The sequence below is a fragment of the Diabrotica virgifera genome, chromosome 2, assembly GCF_917563875.1.
Source record: "Diabrotica virgifera virgifera chromosome 2, PGI_DIABVI_V3a".
Lineage (NCBI taxonomy): Eukaryota > Metazoa > Arthropoda > Insecta > Coleoptera > Chrysomelidae > Diabrotica > Diabrotica virgifera.
Genome location: NC_065444.1, coordinates 94,472,854 through 94,491,113, shown reverse-complemented (window position 1 = coordinate 94,491,113; position 18,260 = coordinate 94,472,854). Strand labels below are relative to the sequence as shown.

General features: G+C 31.0%; 2 protein-coding genes across 11 annotated transcripts in view; both read left to right on the top strand.

The window, feature by feature from the left end:
* The window catches only part of LOC114330391 (ABC transporter G family member 23), a 436,441-nt gene that overhangs the window by 113,996 nt on the left and 304,185 nt on the right, over positions 1-18,260 (top strand). The gene's annotated exons all lie outside the window — the stretch shown is intronic.
* The window catches only part of LOC126880132 (ABC transporter G family member 23-like), a 384,411-nt gene that overhangs the window by 269,475 nt on the left and 96,676 nt on the right, over positions 1-18,260 (top strand). Inside the window, exons 1-3 of one of the 10 annotated variants that reach the window (XM_050643854.1) lie at positions 10,493-10,628; positions 14,158-14,226; positions 14,360-14,428. The exons of 1 other annotated variant lie outside the window; for it this stretch is intronic. In XM_050643854.1, coding sequence (XP_050499811.1) covers positions 14,426-14,428 — 3 coding nt within the window. In that variant the 5' untranslated portion in view covers positions 10,493-10,628; positions 14,158-14,226; positions 14,360-14,425. 8 more of the 10 variants (XM_050643856.1, XM_050643855.1, XM_050643857.1 and 5 more) reach the window with 8 other exon arrangements.

Below are 18,260 nucleotides of genomic sequence, written 5' to 3'. Positions count from 1 at the left end.
TATTCAGACGAAGATATCAACGCAATATTAGTTAAAATGACAGTTTTATTCATGACATAATCTTACCGAATTACTCTCGAGCTCTTAAAAATGATCGATTTGTTTTGCCCTTCTGACACTTTGACATAATTTCACTTCCCTTCGGATCGTGAAATTAATACTGTCAAAGTGACACTCGTGATACAAATATGATACAAATGGATAATTTTAGAGCCCTTGTGTAATTACTATTACTGATTATTTCATTCATAGGAGATTCTGACCAATAGAAAGCTACAGAAATAAAAATTACAGCGAAAATTTTTGATAATATCAGTGACATTAATGACAATTAATGTTTTACAAATTGTCACAGAGAGCACCAAGAAACAGGTATTGCAAATATTCAGGTGAAGATATCAATAAAATATTAGTTAAAATTATTTAAAAAGACAGTTATATTCATGAAATAATCTCAGCAAATTACACTCGATCTCTAAAATAATTATCGACTTGTTGCCATCGTGCCACTTTGACATAATTTCACTCACCTTCGGGTCGTGAAATTAAAACTGTCAAATGGTCACTCGGGAATCAAATCGATAATTTTAAAGCTCTCGTGCAATTACTACTAATAATTTGTTGCTCAATTATTGTAAAAATATCGAATTTTTGAAAATTAATAATAAGTTTTCTAAAAATGCACAAAAAACTTTAAGTTCGATGAGAATGGATAGAATATTACAAAAAAATATTCAGCTAAATATAAACATTTTAAGAAATTTACTGAACAGTAGCAAAATTTAAGTTGTTCCCAGAACAACTATTACAGCTGCCCTGCAAAAATATACTTTTCGAGAAAAACGCAATTAACTTAAGTTTCGTACTTAATCAAGAAGGTAAGTATAAGCACACACAAGGAAATGCAAATTCTCACAGAGATTTTTTTTCTGATTTCCTTCGACGAGAATTTTCCTCGGAAAATCCGGGTTTTTCCAACAAAATCCTCCCTATTCAACTACAATTTTGGGGAAATAATTATTTATTAATAATTGGTGAGATAAAATCTATCTAATAATCTAATCTAATCTTATCTTTATCTATCTTTCAACTATCATATCTCTTTTTGTATTGTAACTAGAAGATTTATCAAAAAACAGATCTCTTTATTTTTTCATAAACTACAAAAATGTTTATTACATACAGTTTTTGTTAGTTATAGATGCATGTAGCCCAGTAAATGAACGGGAAATACGGCGATACCGTGTAATTTTCAAGGACAACTTCGAATTGCATGAACATTTGTATTTAGGTTCTACTTATCGTCCACTTCAAAGTTGAACTTGTGCCGTTGGTTGCTTTTACTTGGGGGGTGAAAGTTACCCGTTCTCGGGGGTAAATAATCGCGCGTTTAAAATAAGTCCGGGATGGATAAAATAGACTAATTCCAAGCAACTTTCGTTCTATAGAATTTTTTAACAAAGTCAATACTTTTTGAGTTATTTGTGCTTGAAAATGTTTATTTTCCGACAAAAAACACGTTTTTATGTGGGTTTACGCAAATAACTGAAAAAGTAACTATTTTATCGAAAAAAATATTGTTATCAAAAATGTAGCACATAAAAAACGAGAATTTGCATTTCCTTGTGTGTGTTTATACTTACCTTCTTGATTAACTACGAAACTTCTAAAGTTATTTGCGTTTTTCTCGAAAAGTATATTTTTGCAGGGCAGCTGTAATAGTATAGTTATAATAACGTTGTAAAAACTTTCTGGGAACAACTTAAATTTTGCTACTGTTCAGTGAAATTTCTTAAAATGTTTATATTAAGCTGAATATTTTTTTGTAATATTCTATCCATTCTCACGCGAACTTAAAATTTTTTGTGCATTTTTAGAAAACTTAGTAATAATTTTCAAAAATTCGACATTTGAAGCTTTTTTTACAATAATTGAGCAACAAATTATCAGTAGTAATTGCACAAGAGCTCTAAAATTCTATATTAATTTTAGAGTTCGAGTGCAATTTGTTGCGATTATTTCATGAATAAACCTGTTCAAAACCAAAATTTTATTGTAATTTATATATGTAAGTACCAATTAGTGAAATTAAACACACAGTTGTTATAAATATGTATTTGACGGTTGAAAGTCATCACTTTTATAATTTTTAAAACATTTGTCATTAATGTCACTTAATGTATTTTTTCGTAGCTACGAAGGGCATCTGACGTAATATGCTTAACGACGGGAGATTATCAAAAATTATCACCTTAATTTGCATGTCTGTAGCTTTATATTGGTCAGAATCTCCTATGAATGAAATAATCAGTAATAGTAATTACACAAGAGCTCTAAAATTATCGATTTGTATCATATTTGTATCCCGAGTGTCACTTTGACAGTATTAATTTCACGATCCCAAGGGAAGTGAAATTATGTCAAAGTGTCAGGAGGGCAAAACAAATCGTTAATTTTTAAGAGCTCGACCGTAATTCGGTAAGAATATGTCATGAATAAAACTTTCATTTTAACTAATATTGTGTTGATATCTTCGTCTGGTCTGTCACTTATGGAGCGGAAACATTAACACACAAAAAATGTAGTGAACAAGATTCGCATAACTCAGAGGGCTAGGGAGCGCCAGATGTTGGGTGTCTCCCTGAGGGACCGAATCCCAAACGAAGAAATACGTCGTAGAAAAAAAAAAAAACAAACGGACGCCGTCGAAAGAATCGCGTCGCTCAACTAAAACTGGGCAGGACACGTCCCAGATTGTCAGACAACCGATGGACAAAACGTATTGTCAAGTGGAGGCCACGAGAAGAAGCACTACGGAGCAGAGGAAGACCACCAACCAGATGGGCTGACGAACTAAAGCGTATTGTCAGCAACTGGATGCAAGCCGCACAAAACAGAGAAAGATGGAAAGAGCTGAGGGAGACTTATGTCCAGCAGTGGACGAGTACGGGTTGATGATGATGATTCATGGTGTTCTTTTTGAGAAGTTGTAAAACATTAATTGTCATTAATGTCACTGAACTTTCATTTTTGCGTAGCAACGAAGAGCTTCTGAAGTAATACTTGACGACGGGAAATTATCGAAAAAATTACCGCTGTAATTTTTATTCTTGTAGCTTTATATTGGTCGGAATCTCTGTGAACGAAATAAACAGTAGTAATTGCACAAGAGCTCTAAAATTATTGAATTTTTCCCGAGTGACACTTTGATAGTTTTAATTTCACGAAAAAGTTATTAATTATAATAAAACAAACTAAATAATAGTGTTTTTAAGAAGAAATCTGCGCCTTTTGTCGAAGTGGGCAAAATTTCGTCATACGCGAAATTTACAAACTATTGTAGTTTAAGTGCGGTAAATTAAAAACTCATTAAGTGCTTAACTACTACTTGGACAGAAACTTCTTTTTGTGGACCACTCGATTCAGGTCGGTAAGTGGTTATTTTAAATAATATAATTTAAGAATTACATTTATCGAAAATGTTGATTAAAGTTAAATTCAAAACAAATACAGGTTAACCGTGTTTGGATAAAGAATAAAATATAAATATGGCTGCAGGAGGAATGCAACCGACTACAATAAACGAAGCGTTTTTAATGCAACAAAATAATAATTTATTTCAAGAAAATTGTCAACGTTCCCAAAACGAACAATTATTATATACAGAATGGGTAAAAGTCAGCAATGAAAAAGATCAACTACATAGTATGATCACGCAAATGCAAACACATATAAGTATGCTAGAAAATCAAATCAAACAGATTTGCAATCAATCAAATAATAACGCTAAAAATACTGAGGCAACGCCTCCTCCCAGGCAAGAATACGAGACTGATGAAGAGGAACTGGCTAAAGAAACAGAATGGGTAAGGGTAAGAAACAGGCAAAAAAAAAAAGGAAAATAATGAATACCTCATTTTCTCCACCTACTCCTACAAAAAATGAAGAAATAACCAATAGGCTTGAACCAAAACAAAAAAAAGTCCAACCTCCACCACCAATAATAGTGGAAGGAATTAAAGAATATAATAAATTTATCGAACTGCTCACAAAGGAAATAGGTATAAATAAATTTATAATCCAAATAGTAAATAAAGAGAACTTCAAAATTAAAGTCAACGATGAGGATACGTATCGTGGCGTGACAAAAATACTACGAGAGCAAACACCACACAGTTGGTTCACATACGAAGATAAAAGAACCCGACCAATTAATGTAATAGTCAAATATCTCCCGCATTCGTGCAAACCAGACAGCATAATTGAAGAATTGGTAATGAGAGGTTTTAAAGCAGTGAATGCTATAAATAAAATTAAGTGGCGTACCAAGGAACCACTTGACATGTTCATAGTGACTTTTGACAATAGCGAAGATATAAATAAAATACATAGTATACAGCATATACTACAATGTAAAGTCGAAATCCAACCATTTAAATCCTACAAATTAATATCTCAATGCAAAAATTGCCAGGCATATGGGCATACCCAAAAATTTTGCGCCAGACAAGCGAGATGTGTCAAATGCACAGGGAAGCATCATACTAAGGAGTGTACCAAATCAAAAGATGTCAAACCTAAATGCGTACACTGTGGACAAGAGCATCCAGCTAACTATCGTGGCTGTAAAGTGGCTATTGAATTACAAAACATGAGGAATAGAGCAATAGATAAAAAAGGGGGGTTAATAAACATCCTTCAGTAAGCAGGCAAGTTAACGAAAATCTAACATTTGCCAATGCAGTAAACAACGAAAAGGAAAGTGGCAAAAAGGAGGAACGAACTAATAATATCGAACAAAGTCTGCAACTCATATTAGCGAAGCTAGAAAATCAAGAAAAAATCATAACAACACTGGATGAGAGGCTAAAAAGATTAGAATATAGTGCCAAAGGAGCTATACCTAAATCGAAACAATATTAATTCAATTAAGGTACTAGTGTGGAACGCAAACGGACTCCTGAACCACCAGCAGGAGCTTCAATTAGTTCTACAGACAGAAAATATAGATGTATGCCTCATCTCAGAGACACATTTTACTAAACACTCATTTATCAAATTTCACGGTTATAGAGTCTATCATGCGATTCATCCTGATAATAATGCAAAAGGAGGAAGTGCAGTGATAATTAAAGAAAATTTACAACATTACGAAGAAGCCAACTACGTAACAGAAAAAGTGCAGTTAACTGCAGTAACACTTAGAACTCTTAGATACCCACTGATAGTGGCAGCAATCTATAGTCCTCCGAAACATGCAATAAGTAAGGAGGAATATATTGATCTCTTTACCGAGCTGGGAAATAGATTTATAGTAGGAGGCGATTATAATGCTAAAAATACCCACTGGGGCTCAAGGTTAACCACAACAAAAGGCAGAGAACTTTTAAAAGCTGTGAATGAATACGGAGCCATAACCTTGTCAACAGGGAAGCCAACTTATTGGCCTACTGACCCCAACAAGATACCTGACCTAATTGATTTTTTCATAACCAAAAATATATCGCAAAACTACCTGAAAATAGATGAATGTCATAAGTTATGTTCTGACCATACAGCAATAACACTAACACTAAGCGAAAACATAATATATAAAGAAAATAACCCTTCGCTAACTAATAAGTACACCGACTGGATAAGCTTCAGACAAATGCTAGAAGAAACAATTAATTTAAACGTTTCTCTTAGAACCGTAAAAGACATTGAAAAAGAAGTTGACCAATTCAATAATGACATCCAAAGAATATCTTGGGAATGTACTCCAGACATCAAAAGACGCCTAAAAGGATGCAACTACCCGGCAGAAATTAGAACGCTGGTATACGAAAAACGGAAAGCAAGACGAAAATGGTTCCAAAGTAGAGCTCCTCAAGATAAAACAATTGTAAATAATCTCACCCAACAACTAAAAAGAGAGATAAAAGAATTTAAAGAAGAATCCATTAGGACATACTTAAACAACCTAACGAATGAAAGATCCACAGAATACTCACTATGGAAGGCAACCAATGGATTAAAAAGACCAATGATGCAAATACCACCCATAAAAAAGAAGACGGCACTTGGGCTAGAAGCAGCGAACAAAAAGCAGAATGCTTTGCTACACATCTAGAAAAAATATTTCAACCGCATCAACAACAACAAGAAGAAGAAGCATTACAGAGCAACCATTTGCAAGAAGAAGAGAACATAATGCCAGTAACTGTAGAAGAAGTAATAAAAGAAATCAAGTATAATTTAAACCCGAGAAAAGCTCCTGGCTTTGATTTAATAACAGGACAAATATTAAAACAGCTCCCAAGAAAAGCAATTGTCAAGTTGACCTATTTAATTAATGCTGCGATCAGATTAAAATATATTCCTTCATTGTGGAAAGTGGCGGAAATAGTAATGATACCAAAACCAGGCAAACCACCACATATAACCTCTTCCTATAGACCAATATCACTGCTACCCACAATGTCTAAATTATTTGAAAAACTTCTCCTCAGAAGATTGCAACCAATTATAGTAAACAAAAAATTAATTCCAAATCACCAGTTTGGTTTTAGGCAAAAACACTCAACTATAGACCAACTCCACAGAGTCACCGATATTATAGAAAATGCACTAGAGGAAAGAAAAGTTTGTTCAGCTTTATTCTTAGATGTTGCCCAGGCATTTGACAGAGTTTGGCATGAAGGACTATTTCATAAATTAGAGAGTATTCTTCCAAAATCATACACAGACATAATTAAATCGTACTTAACTGATAGATATTTCAGAATCAAGCAAGATGATGCTTATTCTGAACTTAAAGAAATAAAAGCCGGAGTCCCCCAGGGTAGCGTATTGGGCCCGGTCCTATATCTCCTTTATACATGTGATCTACCAGAATTCGATAACTACTGTTTAGCTACCTTTGCCGACGACACCGCCATATTAGCAGTAGGTAAAGATAACGTAGAAACAGCCAATTAACTACAAAATGCGATAAGCAAATTCCAAAAATGGACTAAGACGTGGAAGATTACATTGAATGAAAGCAAATCAGTACATGTTGATTTCACTAATAAAAAAATTCTGTACGCACCAATAAAAATTAATGGACAAGACATTCCGTATGCCAACACAGCCAAATACCTGGGCTTAACCCTAGACACGAAGCTTCGCTGGAAAGCCCATGTAAAGAAAAAGAAGGAAGAAATAAATATTAAATATAAAAAATTGTACTGGCTACTGGGAAGATACTCAGGGTTGTCAACGTATAACAAGATGCTAATCTACAAACAAGTTATAAAACCAGTATGGACGTATGGTATCCAACTGTGGGGATGTACAAAAAAGACAAACTTGAAAATAATACAAACTTTTCAAAAGAAAGTATTAAGGGGCATAGTTAACGCACCCTGGTACATCCGTAATGACGATATCCACAAGGATCTACGAATGGAGCCCGTCGACAAAGAAATCCGAAAACACGCAGAAAGTCATGAAAAAAGACTTCTTCTCCACGAAAATATTGAGGCCATCCAGCTCCTGGACAACTCAAACCAGAAAAGAAGACTGAAGAGGACCAAACCTCACGAGTTGGTGTAGTGTGCGACAAAGCTAATAGCGGAGCATTGCGCGACTAGTGTGCAAGCAACGTGTTGGTGTAGTGCGTGATAAAGTGAAAAGCAGAGCTTTGTGTGATAGTGCGCAATCAAAAAGTGCGCCAGTAATAATAAAGACAACTAAGAAGACATCAAAGGGTGACTCTTAGATATTAAGTAGTTAGTAAGATAGGATAGATAAAAAGTTACTCATTGGTCAAAGACCAGATTGTAGCACTTAGCAAATAAATAATAATAAAAAAAAAAAAAATTCACGAGCCGAAGTCGAGTGAAATTATGTCAAAGTGCCACGAGTACAAAAATTCTATTTTAATTTTAGAGCTCGAGTGCAATTCGTTGCGATTATTTTATGAATAAAACTGTTCAAAATCAAAATTTTATTGTAATTTATTTATGTAAGTACAAATTAGTACAATTAAACACACAGTTGTTATAAATATTTGACGGTTGAAAGTCATCACTTTCATAATTTTTAAAATATTAATTGTCATTAATGCCACTGAATGTATTTTTTCGTAGCAACGAAGGGCATCCAACGTAATATACTTGACGACAGGAAATTATCAAAAATTATCACTTTAATTTTTATTTCTGTAGCTTTCTATTGGTCAGAATCTCCTATGAATGAAATAATCAGTAGTAATTACAGTTCTAAAATTATCGATTTGTATCCCGGGTGACACTTTGACAGTTTTAATTTCACGAAGGGGAGTGAAATTTTGTCAAAGTGTCACCAGGGAAAACAAATCAGTAATTTTTAGGAGATCGAGAGTAATTCAGTAAGATTATTTCATGAAGAGGAAACAGTAGCGATCAACAGGTAGCAAAAACGCGTTCCAAGATTGCGGCTGTAATTTTGAATATTTCTTCGCGATATTTGGCACACTTATTCATAATATAATAAAGAATGGCGGTACAGAGATCAATTTGAAAAATATATTAATATGTGGAAATTACTCTGTAATTAAATACAATATTAAAGAAACGAATACTAAAATTTTTAATTTTATTAGTAGTTCCAGAATGACACAAAATCTAGGCATCAGATAAAAAAGTTTATTTAAAGAAAGTGTATTTTTTTGTTCTTCTTAATGGCGGTACAGGCTCGTTTTTTTTAATATTGTGTTTAATTACAGAGTAATTTCCACATATTAATATATTTTTCAAATTGGGCTATGTACCGCCATTCTTTATTATATTACGAATACGTGTGCCAAATATCTCGAAAAAATATTCAAAATTACAGCCGTAATCTTGGAACGCGTTTTCGCTACCTGTTGATCGCTACTGTTTCCACTGAATAAAACTGTCTTTTTAAATCATATTAGCTAATATTTTATTGATATATTCGCCTGAATATTTCCTAAAACCTATTCTTGGTGTTATCTTTGATAAGTTGTAAAACATTAATTGTTATTAATGTAACTGAATGTTCGTTTTTGCGTAGCAACGAAGGGCATTTGACGTCATACATGACGACGGGAAATTATCGAAAAAAATTACCGCTGTAATTTTTATATTTGTAGCTTTATATTGGTTAGAATATTTATGAAGGAAATAAACGCTAAAATGTTTATTTTTGTAGGTTTCTATTTGTCAGAATCTTATTATTATGAATGAAATAATCAAAAATAACGTTACAAGCTCTCATCTTAAAGGAGTTTCTATGCATTTTCAGTAAAATTCTGTCACTTTTCCATATACCATCAAATTTATCAAAAGCAGTTCTTAGATACATAAAGAGTGTCTTAGGAAAATCGTTACTGGTAATTCTAATCGTTCTAATCGGGTAATTAGAAGAATAGGCTTGGATCCCGCTTACCAAAAAAAGTTTATTAATAGAAAGCTGACAATTTGTTAATAGCTTAACGGTGTCTAGTCGGAAAAGCTTTGATGTATGTTTGAGATGTTCCCTTTCGGGAACTCTGGAACAGGGGAAGTTTTAATTGTGGAACGTGTTGGTGTTATCCTGACAAGTTTATGATTGTAAAAACTAGCAGGTTGCTTTTAAATTTATTCAATAGCAAACTTTATATTTATAATAATATATGAAAAAATGTTTGTCCGATAAATGTTGGGCATTTTAATAAGTACGACACGTAGAACCTGTCAAATGACAAGAATCATATTGAAACGAAGTACAAAAAACTCTACGTATTTCGTTACCTCGAGACCACATTTGAAAAATATGGATACTTCTCTTCATGTTAGAATTATATTGGTTGTAAATAGAAATTTTTGCATTGAGAGTTTAACGAAAGGGCAACAAATCAATTGAAAGTTCTGTCTGACAAAATACATAGGACGTTTTCGTAATCTGTCGTTCCAAATTTTTTACCTGTTCCACAATTAAAACTTCCCCTGTTCCAGTGTTCCCGTACATCAAAGTTTGTCCAACTAAACACCGTTAAGCTATTAACAAATTTTCAGCTTGCTATTAATAAACTCTTTTTTGGTACGCGGGATCCAGGCCTAGAAGTGATTGATGTCAGTATAATTATTTTCTGTTGTTTAGGACGCAGATAAAAAAATAATAAAACTAACCGCTTTGATTGCACAACTCGGTACTCGGTGATGGTATTTTAGTAAAAATAAAAAAAAAATGTTTTTCTTTTTAATGTGATGGGACAAATATAGCTATTTAAAGATATAATATTTTTTAAAAATCATTTATTCAATAAATTTCACAATCGTCTCGTCAATCGTGGTCTTGTTTTGGACGACGTATTTTTTTGACATTTCCTTAATTTCGGAGGGGGAACTGGTACCTGTGTTTCTAGTCGTTACATCCTCTTTCTTAAGCCTTACTTCATGGTCATTAATAATCCCTTACAAAAGTCTTTCGCGAATATTGGTCCACGTTCTTCGCGGTACAGTGTTTGTGTACGCAGGTAATGTTTGCTTTACGAATATAAGATGTGGATTTATGTTGTTTACTTATTCTAATTAACTTCGATCTTTAAAGTAAGCCCACAGTTCTGTTAATATCGGTGAAAAATATTTATAGGAATATTTTTGTCGAGATTTATTGTGGTAAGATAATTTTAATATACTCGTCTTATTTTCGTGCTTTATATTATTTCCTATATGATATAATATTTTAATATATTTTTGTAAGCTATACATTATACATAATTATATTTTACCAAAAAATTGAAATGAATTTGTTGAAATATCCGCAATACTTTTTTGCTATTTTGTTGTCCCTTCATAGTTATAAGGGAGTCGATGTAGATCGAAAACATGCATTGTTTCGGAAAAAATCAAACAAGCTTATATTTTTCTAAAACTTTTTTGTGAGTTGATAAAAAATATGTTAAAGTGTTAAAGTAAATAAGTAAAAGTTAAACTCACAGATTTAGCCGCTGTTTAATAATTGTAAAAACAATAAAAGTTGTCTTGTATAAATAATTCTAAAGATTATTGGTGAATTCATTATTTTACTTTGATCAATAATGTTTCTATTTAGTTTTTGATTATGCTGAATCCGAATTTGACATTACAGTTTGAACATAAAAATTTTTTTCGAGCACTTATACAGTATGTCTCCGTAGCTTGGAACCATATGGGAAACTTTTTATTGTCCATTTTACGAAAAACGGTATTCTTTATAAAATGCTCTGCATGGTCTAAAATTTATGATGCAACTATCATATTATATCAAATTTTATAAATTTTATACGAGACATGTCAAAAAAATATCTCGTAATTTGTCTTTGTTACGATTTTATTAAAAATCTTATTCCTTATTAAAAGGTCTGCATGGTGTAAAACTAATATGCAATCATATATCAGATTTTATCAATTTTATACGAGGTATGTTAAAATATATAAATTTTGCTCAAGAGTAAAGTACATTTATAGTTCACAGTATTTCAATTAGAAGAAGTAATTGGATATTGAAACATACTTTTTAATTCTGAACAAGTTTTTATAATAACATTTTTCAATATTGTGAAATATGAGGGTACTTTACTCTAGAGCAAAATTCATATTTTTTTACATACCTCGTATAAAATTAATAAAATTTGATATCTTATATCTTAGAATTTAGACCATACAGAGCATTTTATTAAGAATATATTTTTTTGTAAAATTGATAATTGTAACAGTTACGCAGATATAAGTACTGTATGTGTACAAGAGCTCAAATTTTTTTTAACTTTTATTATTTTTCAAGTTTGTTATTAACTGTATTTTAGGTAAGTTGTACAGAAAACAAGATGACAGTGTATAAACATTTTTTTAATTGATATTTCTCGGTTTTCGCAATACATTTCTTCTCCTTTTCTTAATTTTCTCAAAAATCATTTATTTCTTTAATTTTCAAAGTAGCTTTAAACTTAAGAAATATCCTCTTGAAAGTGGTAGTGATTCTGTAAAACTACGAAGTTTTAAAAATTACATTTTTTGAGACGTTCTATTCATTTGAATAAAATTGTTGTTGAGTTTTTTTTTTGGAATAAAACACCATTTAGTACGATGTTTAACAAGTAACTTGTGTAAGTTTTAGATTTGTACAGGTAAAATTGTATGAGTAACACATTTTTAAACAAAATTCATGTGAGTCCCACGTCCCACTTTCCGCCCACACTGTACTTATGCACATTTTCTTTCTTTGCAATATAACTATAAAATAGCTTTAATGTTCTCCTTTTATTTCCAATTTTTAAAATTTAATTCGATCAATTAGTTAAAAAGTTATGTTAAATTAAATCAATCGCGTGCTCGAACGCTGCCATACAGTGCGCCATTGCCTGTGCGTTGTGACTCGAGCATTTTAAATAAAAAATGATAGATGAGGTAGATTTAATTTTAGAAAAAAACTTTGTCTCTGTTTGTTTCCGTAAAATTTGCTGAATTTTTCAATGGTTGCGTCAGTATTTTTGAAAATTCATATTTTCGTAGGTATTTTAAAAAACAACTAACTTTCCTGTTCATTTGATTAATAAAAATTAAGCACCCGCTTTTGGAGTATACCTGTTTGATATATTGTTTATAACACATTTCTAAATCAAATTATAACAAGTTCTATCTTGTTTGATTTTTTCCGTAAGTAAAAACTCCATTGAGTCCACTATTACTTGAATTGTTTTTATTAAAAAGGTAATAACCATCTAAAAATATGTAGGTACTTTATTTGACAGTCATGCAATATAATATGTCCCACTAAGTTGGAACCATGTGGAAAACTTTTTTATTATTAATTTTACAACAAAAAAATCTTTATATAAAGTCAGATATTAAATTTTAACAACAATATACGAGTTATGTCAAACCATATGAACTTCGCTCAAGAGTAAAATACCTTTATATTTCACAATATCGAAAATTGTAATTAAGAAAATTATTTGGAATTAAAATTTATGTTATAATATGCAATTATATTACTCTAATTGAAAAAAAAATCAAATTTTTTCTCAAATTACGCATAGCCAACATAATTTTTGTTTACGATATCCGTTATTATTAATTTTACGAAAAATAATTACTCTTTATAAAAAGTTCTACATGGTCTCAAAGCTAAGATGCAATCATAAGATATAAAATTTTGTCAATAGAGGTATGTCAAAAAAGGTATGTCAAATACGAGGTATTGTGAATTATAAAGGTACTTTACTCTTGAGCAAAATTCATATTTTTTGACTTACCTCATACAAAACTGATAAAATATGATATCTTATGATTGCATCTTTGTTTTTAGATCATGAACTTTTTATAAAGAATAAGTTTTTTTTGTAAAATTAATAATATCGGAGTTAGCATAAATTCCAATATAATAAATAAATTCCAAATAACTTTTCTTAATAACAGTTTTCGATATTGTAAAATATAAAGGTAGTTTACTCTTGAGCGAAATTAATATTATTTGACATACCTCGTATACTATTGATAAAATTTCATATCTGATGATTGTATTTTAGATTTTAGAAGATGCAAAATTTTAGAACATGCTATTTAAGTATGAAGAATATTTTTTTTTTCGTAAAATTAATAATAAAAAAGTTTTACATATGGTTCCAACTTAGTGGGACATATTGTATATTAAATGACACGACAATACCATTAGGATCACGTTTGAAACACTTCTACATTTTTAAAACCATAAAAATATATTTGTCTGTATTCTCGCGCATTGTTCCAATATAAATTGTAATTAGTACATAATATGTGTGTAATAGTGATTGGCTATTTTTTGATTAGTCACAAAAAAGGTTTGTTGGTTCGTCGTTTTGCATTTAGTGCTTAATTAATTTGGTGATTAATTAATTTGGTAGCATTTTACAATATTTTTGGGAATAACTGACATTTTTACTATAAAATTGAGTTTATTTGACGTTTACTGGAAATCATTCTCAAAATACAAAATATTAATAAATTAAACAAATTTAAATTCTTCTAATAATTTAATTTTATCTGACTCATTTATATTGACAATTTGAAGGCGTTCCTGGAACGACTTTATTTGAAGATAGTTCATTAGATCATTCACAAAAATCATAGCATGTGATTTGTCTTTGAAAAGACAACCACATGCAATAATAACAGTAAAATTCTGCAGGTAGTGATCCCATAAGTAAATCGTGAGCACAAATCCAGAGAAAAAACCTCATGATACTATCCCGACATGGTAAGTATTTGGCCTTCCATTTAGTTTACTCTGAATATTATCAATAGTTCATTAGATCATTCACAAAAATCATAGCATGTGATTTGTCTTTGAAAAGACAACCACATGCAATAATAACAGTAAAATTCTGCAGGTAGTGATCCCATAAGTAAATCGTGAGCACAAATCCAGAGAAAAAACCTCATGATACTATCCCGACATGGTAAGTATTTGGCCTTCCATTTAGTTTACTCTGAATATTATCAATAGTTCATTAGATCATTCACAAAAATCATAGCATGTGATTTGTCTTTGAAAAGACAACCACATGCAATAATAACAGTACAATTCTGCAGGTAGTGATCCCATAAGTAAATCGTGAGCACAAATTCAGAGAAAAAACCTCATGATACTATCCCGACATGGTAAGTATTTGGCCTTCCATTTAGTTTACTCTGAATATTATCACTAAACATTGAGTGTATGTGTATATTATTTTAAACCATAAATATGATATGTCCTCGATATGTACTAATAATGGTAATTTTTTCTAATAATTTCCTCTTTTATTATTAGTCCAGAGAAATAAGATTTTTCTCGTGACACATCCCCCTCCAGGCTGAAACCAAATTTTTTTGAGTAGTATGGACATCTATATTAATAACCTAGGGTAAAGGATCCGAATATGAGACCCTTTTTTTAAAACTCTTGGTAATCGTACAGTTTATGGATTCAAGAAGTCTTAAATTTAATACATGTCAGATAATTATGCTATTATATTGCAACAGGTTCAAAATTAATTTTAAACTAACATTTTTTTAACAATAAATTAATTTATTCAAAATGTCAAAATTCCCAATTTAAAAAAAGGTGTCTTAATATGAGACCATGTGGTATCCTACTATGAGACACCACGTTATACATGTTAATAAGGTGATACAAATTATTTTAACACATTGTTCTGGATATAAACTGTATTACATGCTGTAGACATGATTCTATTGTTCTGAAGCTGTTTGTTTGTGGTATATTATGCAATTTACTATTTTATTGGAAAATAAGCCACAATTTAAGTTAAAACTAGAAATTGGAAGTATAAACGTCAATAAATTTGCTTTTTAACTTAAATTGTGGCTTATTTCCCAATAAAAAAGTAAAAATACATGATGCTATACTCAAAACATTACAGTACCCTATCTCATATTAGGCACACTTGAGGTTCTCATATTAGGAGCAACCACGTGTGAACTTTTTAGTCCATATTTTAAGTTTAGGATTGGTTTTTACGCCACTATAATTGCGTGTTTCTGTAACCAATTTAAGTAGCTATCAAGTAATTACTAAGGTGATTTTTTCTCTCTCACCTTAAAAATAAAAGTTCAGTTTGAGCTACACCGATTAAAAAACTTTTGACTCGCAAAAAACTTAAAAACTTCACCGACTGGTAATACTAAATCACAGACCCTCGATTTGTTCACAGCCTACAGAAACACTACCATAGCTAAGTTTTTACCCCAGTCACCAGGCTGCAGCACTTACAAGACTCTAAAGACAGGGGTCTCATATTAGGAACGGGGGCCTGATTCTAATTCATTTCGACAGTCGCAATTTCATTTCGACACCGCCATGACAGCAACTGGGGATATTAACCTTATCATGTTGAGACTGCTCAGAATTTGGGTTGGCGCTTCGGTTTCTTGGATTTTGTTGATAGTCTGGGAAAATTATCGAAAAAATACCATTTTTGGGAAAAATTATTTACCAGCTATTTTATTGCTAAAATCGAATCTTAAGATTGCATATATTAGTAATATGGGGTATGACAAGTCCGAAGAAAGTGTGTTATTTTATTTATAAACAAATTAGCACTCCTAAATCTTCTTTTTTTTTTTCAATTAGTGGTCTGTAACTCCTATAATTTTTCCTTTGAGCCAAAAACACTCAAATAAAAATTCACCGTAATTTAGTTCTGCACAAAGTTATTTTTTTTCCGATTTCCTTCAACAAAAATTTTACTCAGAAAATCCGAGTTTTCCCAAAAAATCTGCCATTTTCAATTAAAATTTTAGGGAAGTACCTAATTATTTATCAATAATTAAATAATTGAAGACATGAAAGATTTATTATAGTAGATTATACAGAGGGGCTAAATTATGGAATAAATTCATTTCTTTAAAACGGACGATTTTGGAGCAAAATCCCGAAAGAGGTCGATTTTTATTTTTAAATTAGAATTTTTTGGCATATATTTCATACTAGTGACGTCATCCATCTGAGCGTGATGACGTAATCGATAATTTTGTTAATGGGAATAGGGGTCGTGTGGTAGGTCATTTGAAAGGGCGTTTAATTCTCTATTCAGTAATATAAACATTAATATCATTAGGTATTTATACAGGGTTGCCAAAAAAAAATTTTGAATTAAATTAATTGGCGCAAAAAGAAGAATGTATGTAATTTATTTAACTCAAAATACATTGTACTGCTGTCAGAAAATAGAAAAAAAGGTTTATTTCACAAATAAACATTTCTTTTCGCTTAAATTAAATCACAAACAGCCTCCCTCCTACCTATTGGCAGTTTGAACTTTTAATTTAAGCTAAAAGCAATGTTTATTTGCAAAATAAACATTTTTTTTTATTTTCTGACAGCAATAGAATGTATTTTGAGTTAAATAAATTACATGCATTCTTCTTCTTGCGTCAATTAATTTAATTCAAAATTTTTTTTGGCCTCCCTGTATAAATATTTATATTAATGTTTATAATACTGAATAGAGAATTGAACGCCTTTGTAAATGAGCTACAACACGAACCCATATTCCTATTTAAAAAAATAATTACGTCATCACGCTCGGATGGATGACGTCACTAGTTTGAAATATATGCCAAGAAATTTAATTTAAAAATAAAAAACGACCTGTTTCGGGATTTTTCTCTAAAATCGTCCATTTTAGAGAAAATGAATTTATTCCATAATTTAGCCCCTCTCTGTATATCAGGAGACCGGCGACAATCTAACCAATAGTTTAGCAATAATTAAAATGTTAATTAAAAAATTTAGGTCGAAATAATAACCAGAAAGATTATGATACACCAGAATAACTATGATTTTCATATAAAAAAGCACTATACCTATTCAACGTACCTTACAGGATTGAAATTGGACCATTTGAGCGGTCTCAGGAATGTTATAAAGAAACAATTTTTTGGCTTATAAACAAATAGAACCCCTCAGAAAATATTAGATTAAATTAAATTAAGTTAACGCTGTTGAAAAGAGCACGGCTTGTGTCCTTTTCGAAGAAAAACAAATTGAATTGCGAGGAGTGATTCCAGGTATAACCGGTCAAATTTGACCGGCATTTGCGACAGAGTTATAAACAACAGGATTTTAATCTTTGAACCATTAGATACCTTTTAATTCCGGTCCTCTTTGTACATACAAATTTTCATATCTTCAAGACACTCATAACAAAAAAGATTTATGTCACTGTCACCAAATTATTTAATTATTGATAAATAATTACTTCCCTCAAATTTTAGTTGAAAATTAAAGATTTTGTTTGGAAAACCCGAATTTTCCGAAGAAAATTTCCGTCGAAGGAAATTGGAATAAATTATCAATGTGCAGAATTAAATTACTGTCAATTTTTATGTGAGTGTTTTGGTTTAAAGTTAAAATTTTCGGAGTTATAGAGCAATAATAAAAAAAAAGATTTCGGAGCGCTAATTTGTTTATAAACAAAATAGCACACTTTCTGTGGACTTTGCACAGCTATATTACTAATATAGGAAATCTTAAGATTTGATTTCAGCATGTCCAGTAATAAAATAGCTGGTAATTAATTTTCCTTGTTTTTTACTAATTTTCCCAGATTATTACCTCACATCTTTCATTGAGTTGATGATTCATGTTGTGGACATTCTCAATTATTATATTTCTAATTTAATACTATTCTATCTAATTCCTCAAAACAAGCAAATTTCAATTAAACCCAGTTATATTATAATACCTTTTGATTTAGTTTTCCTTGCAAGAAATAAACAAAACAC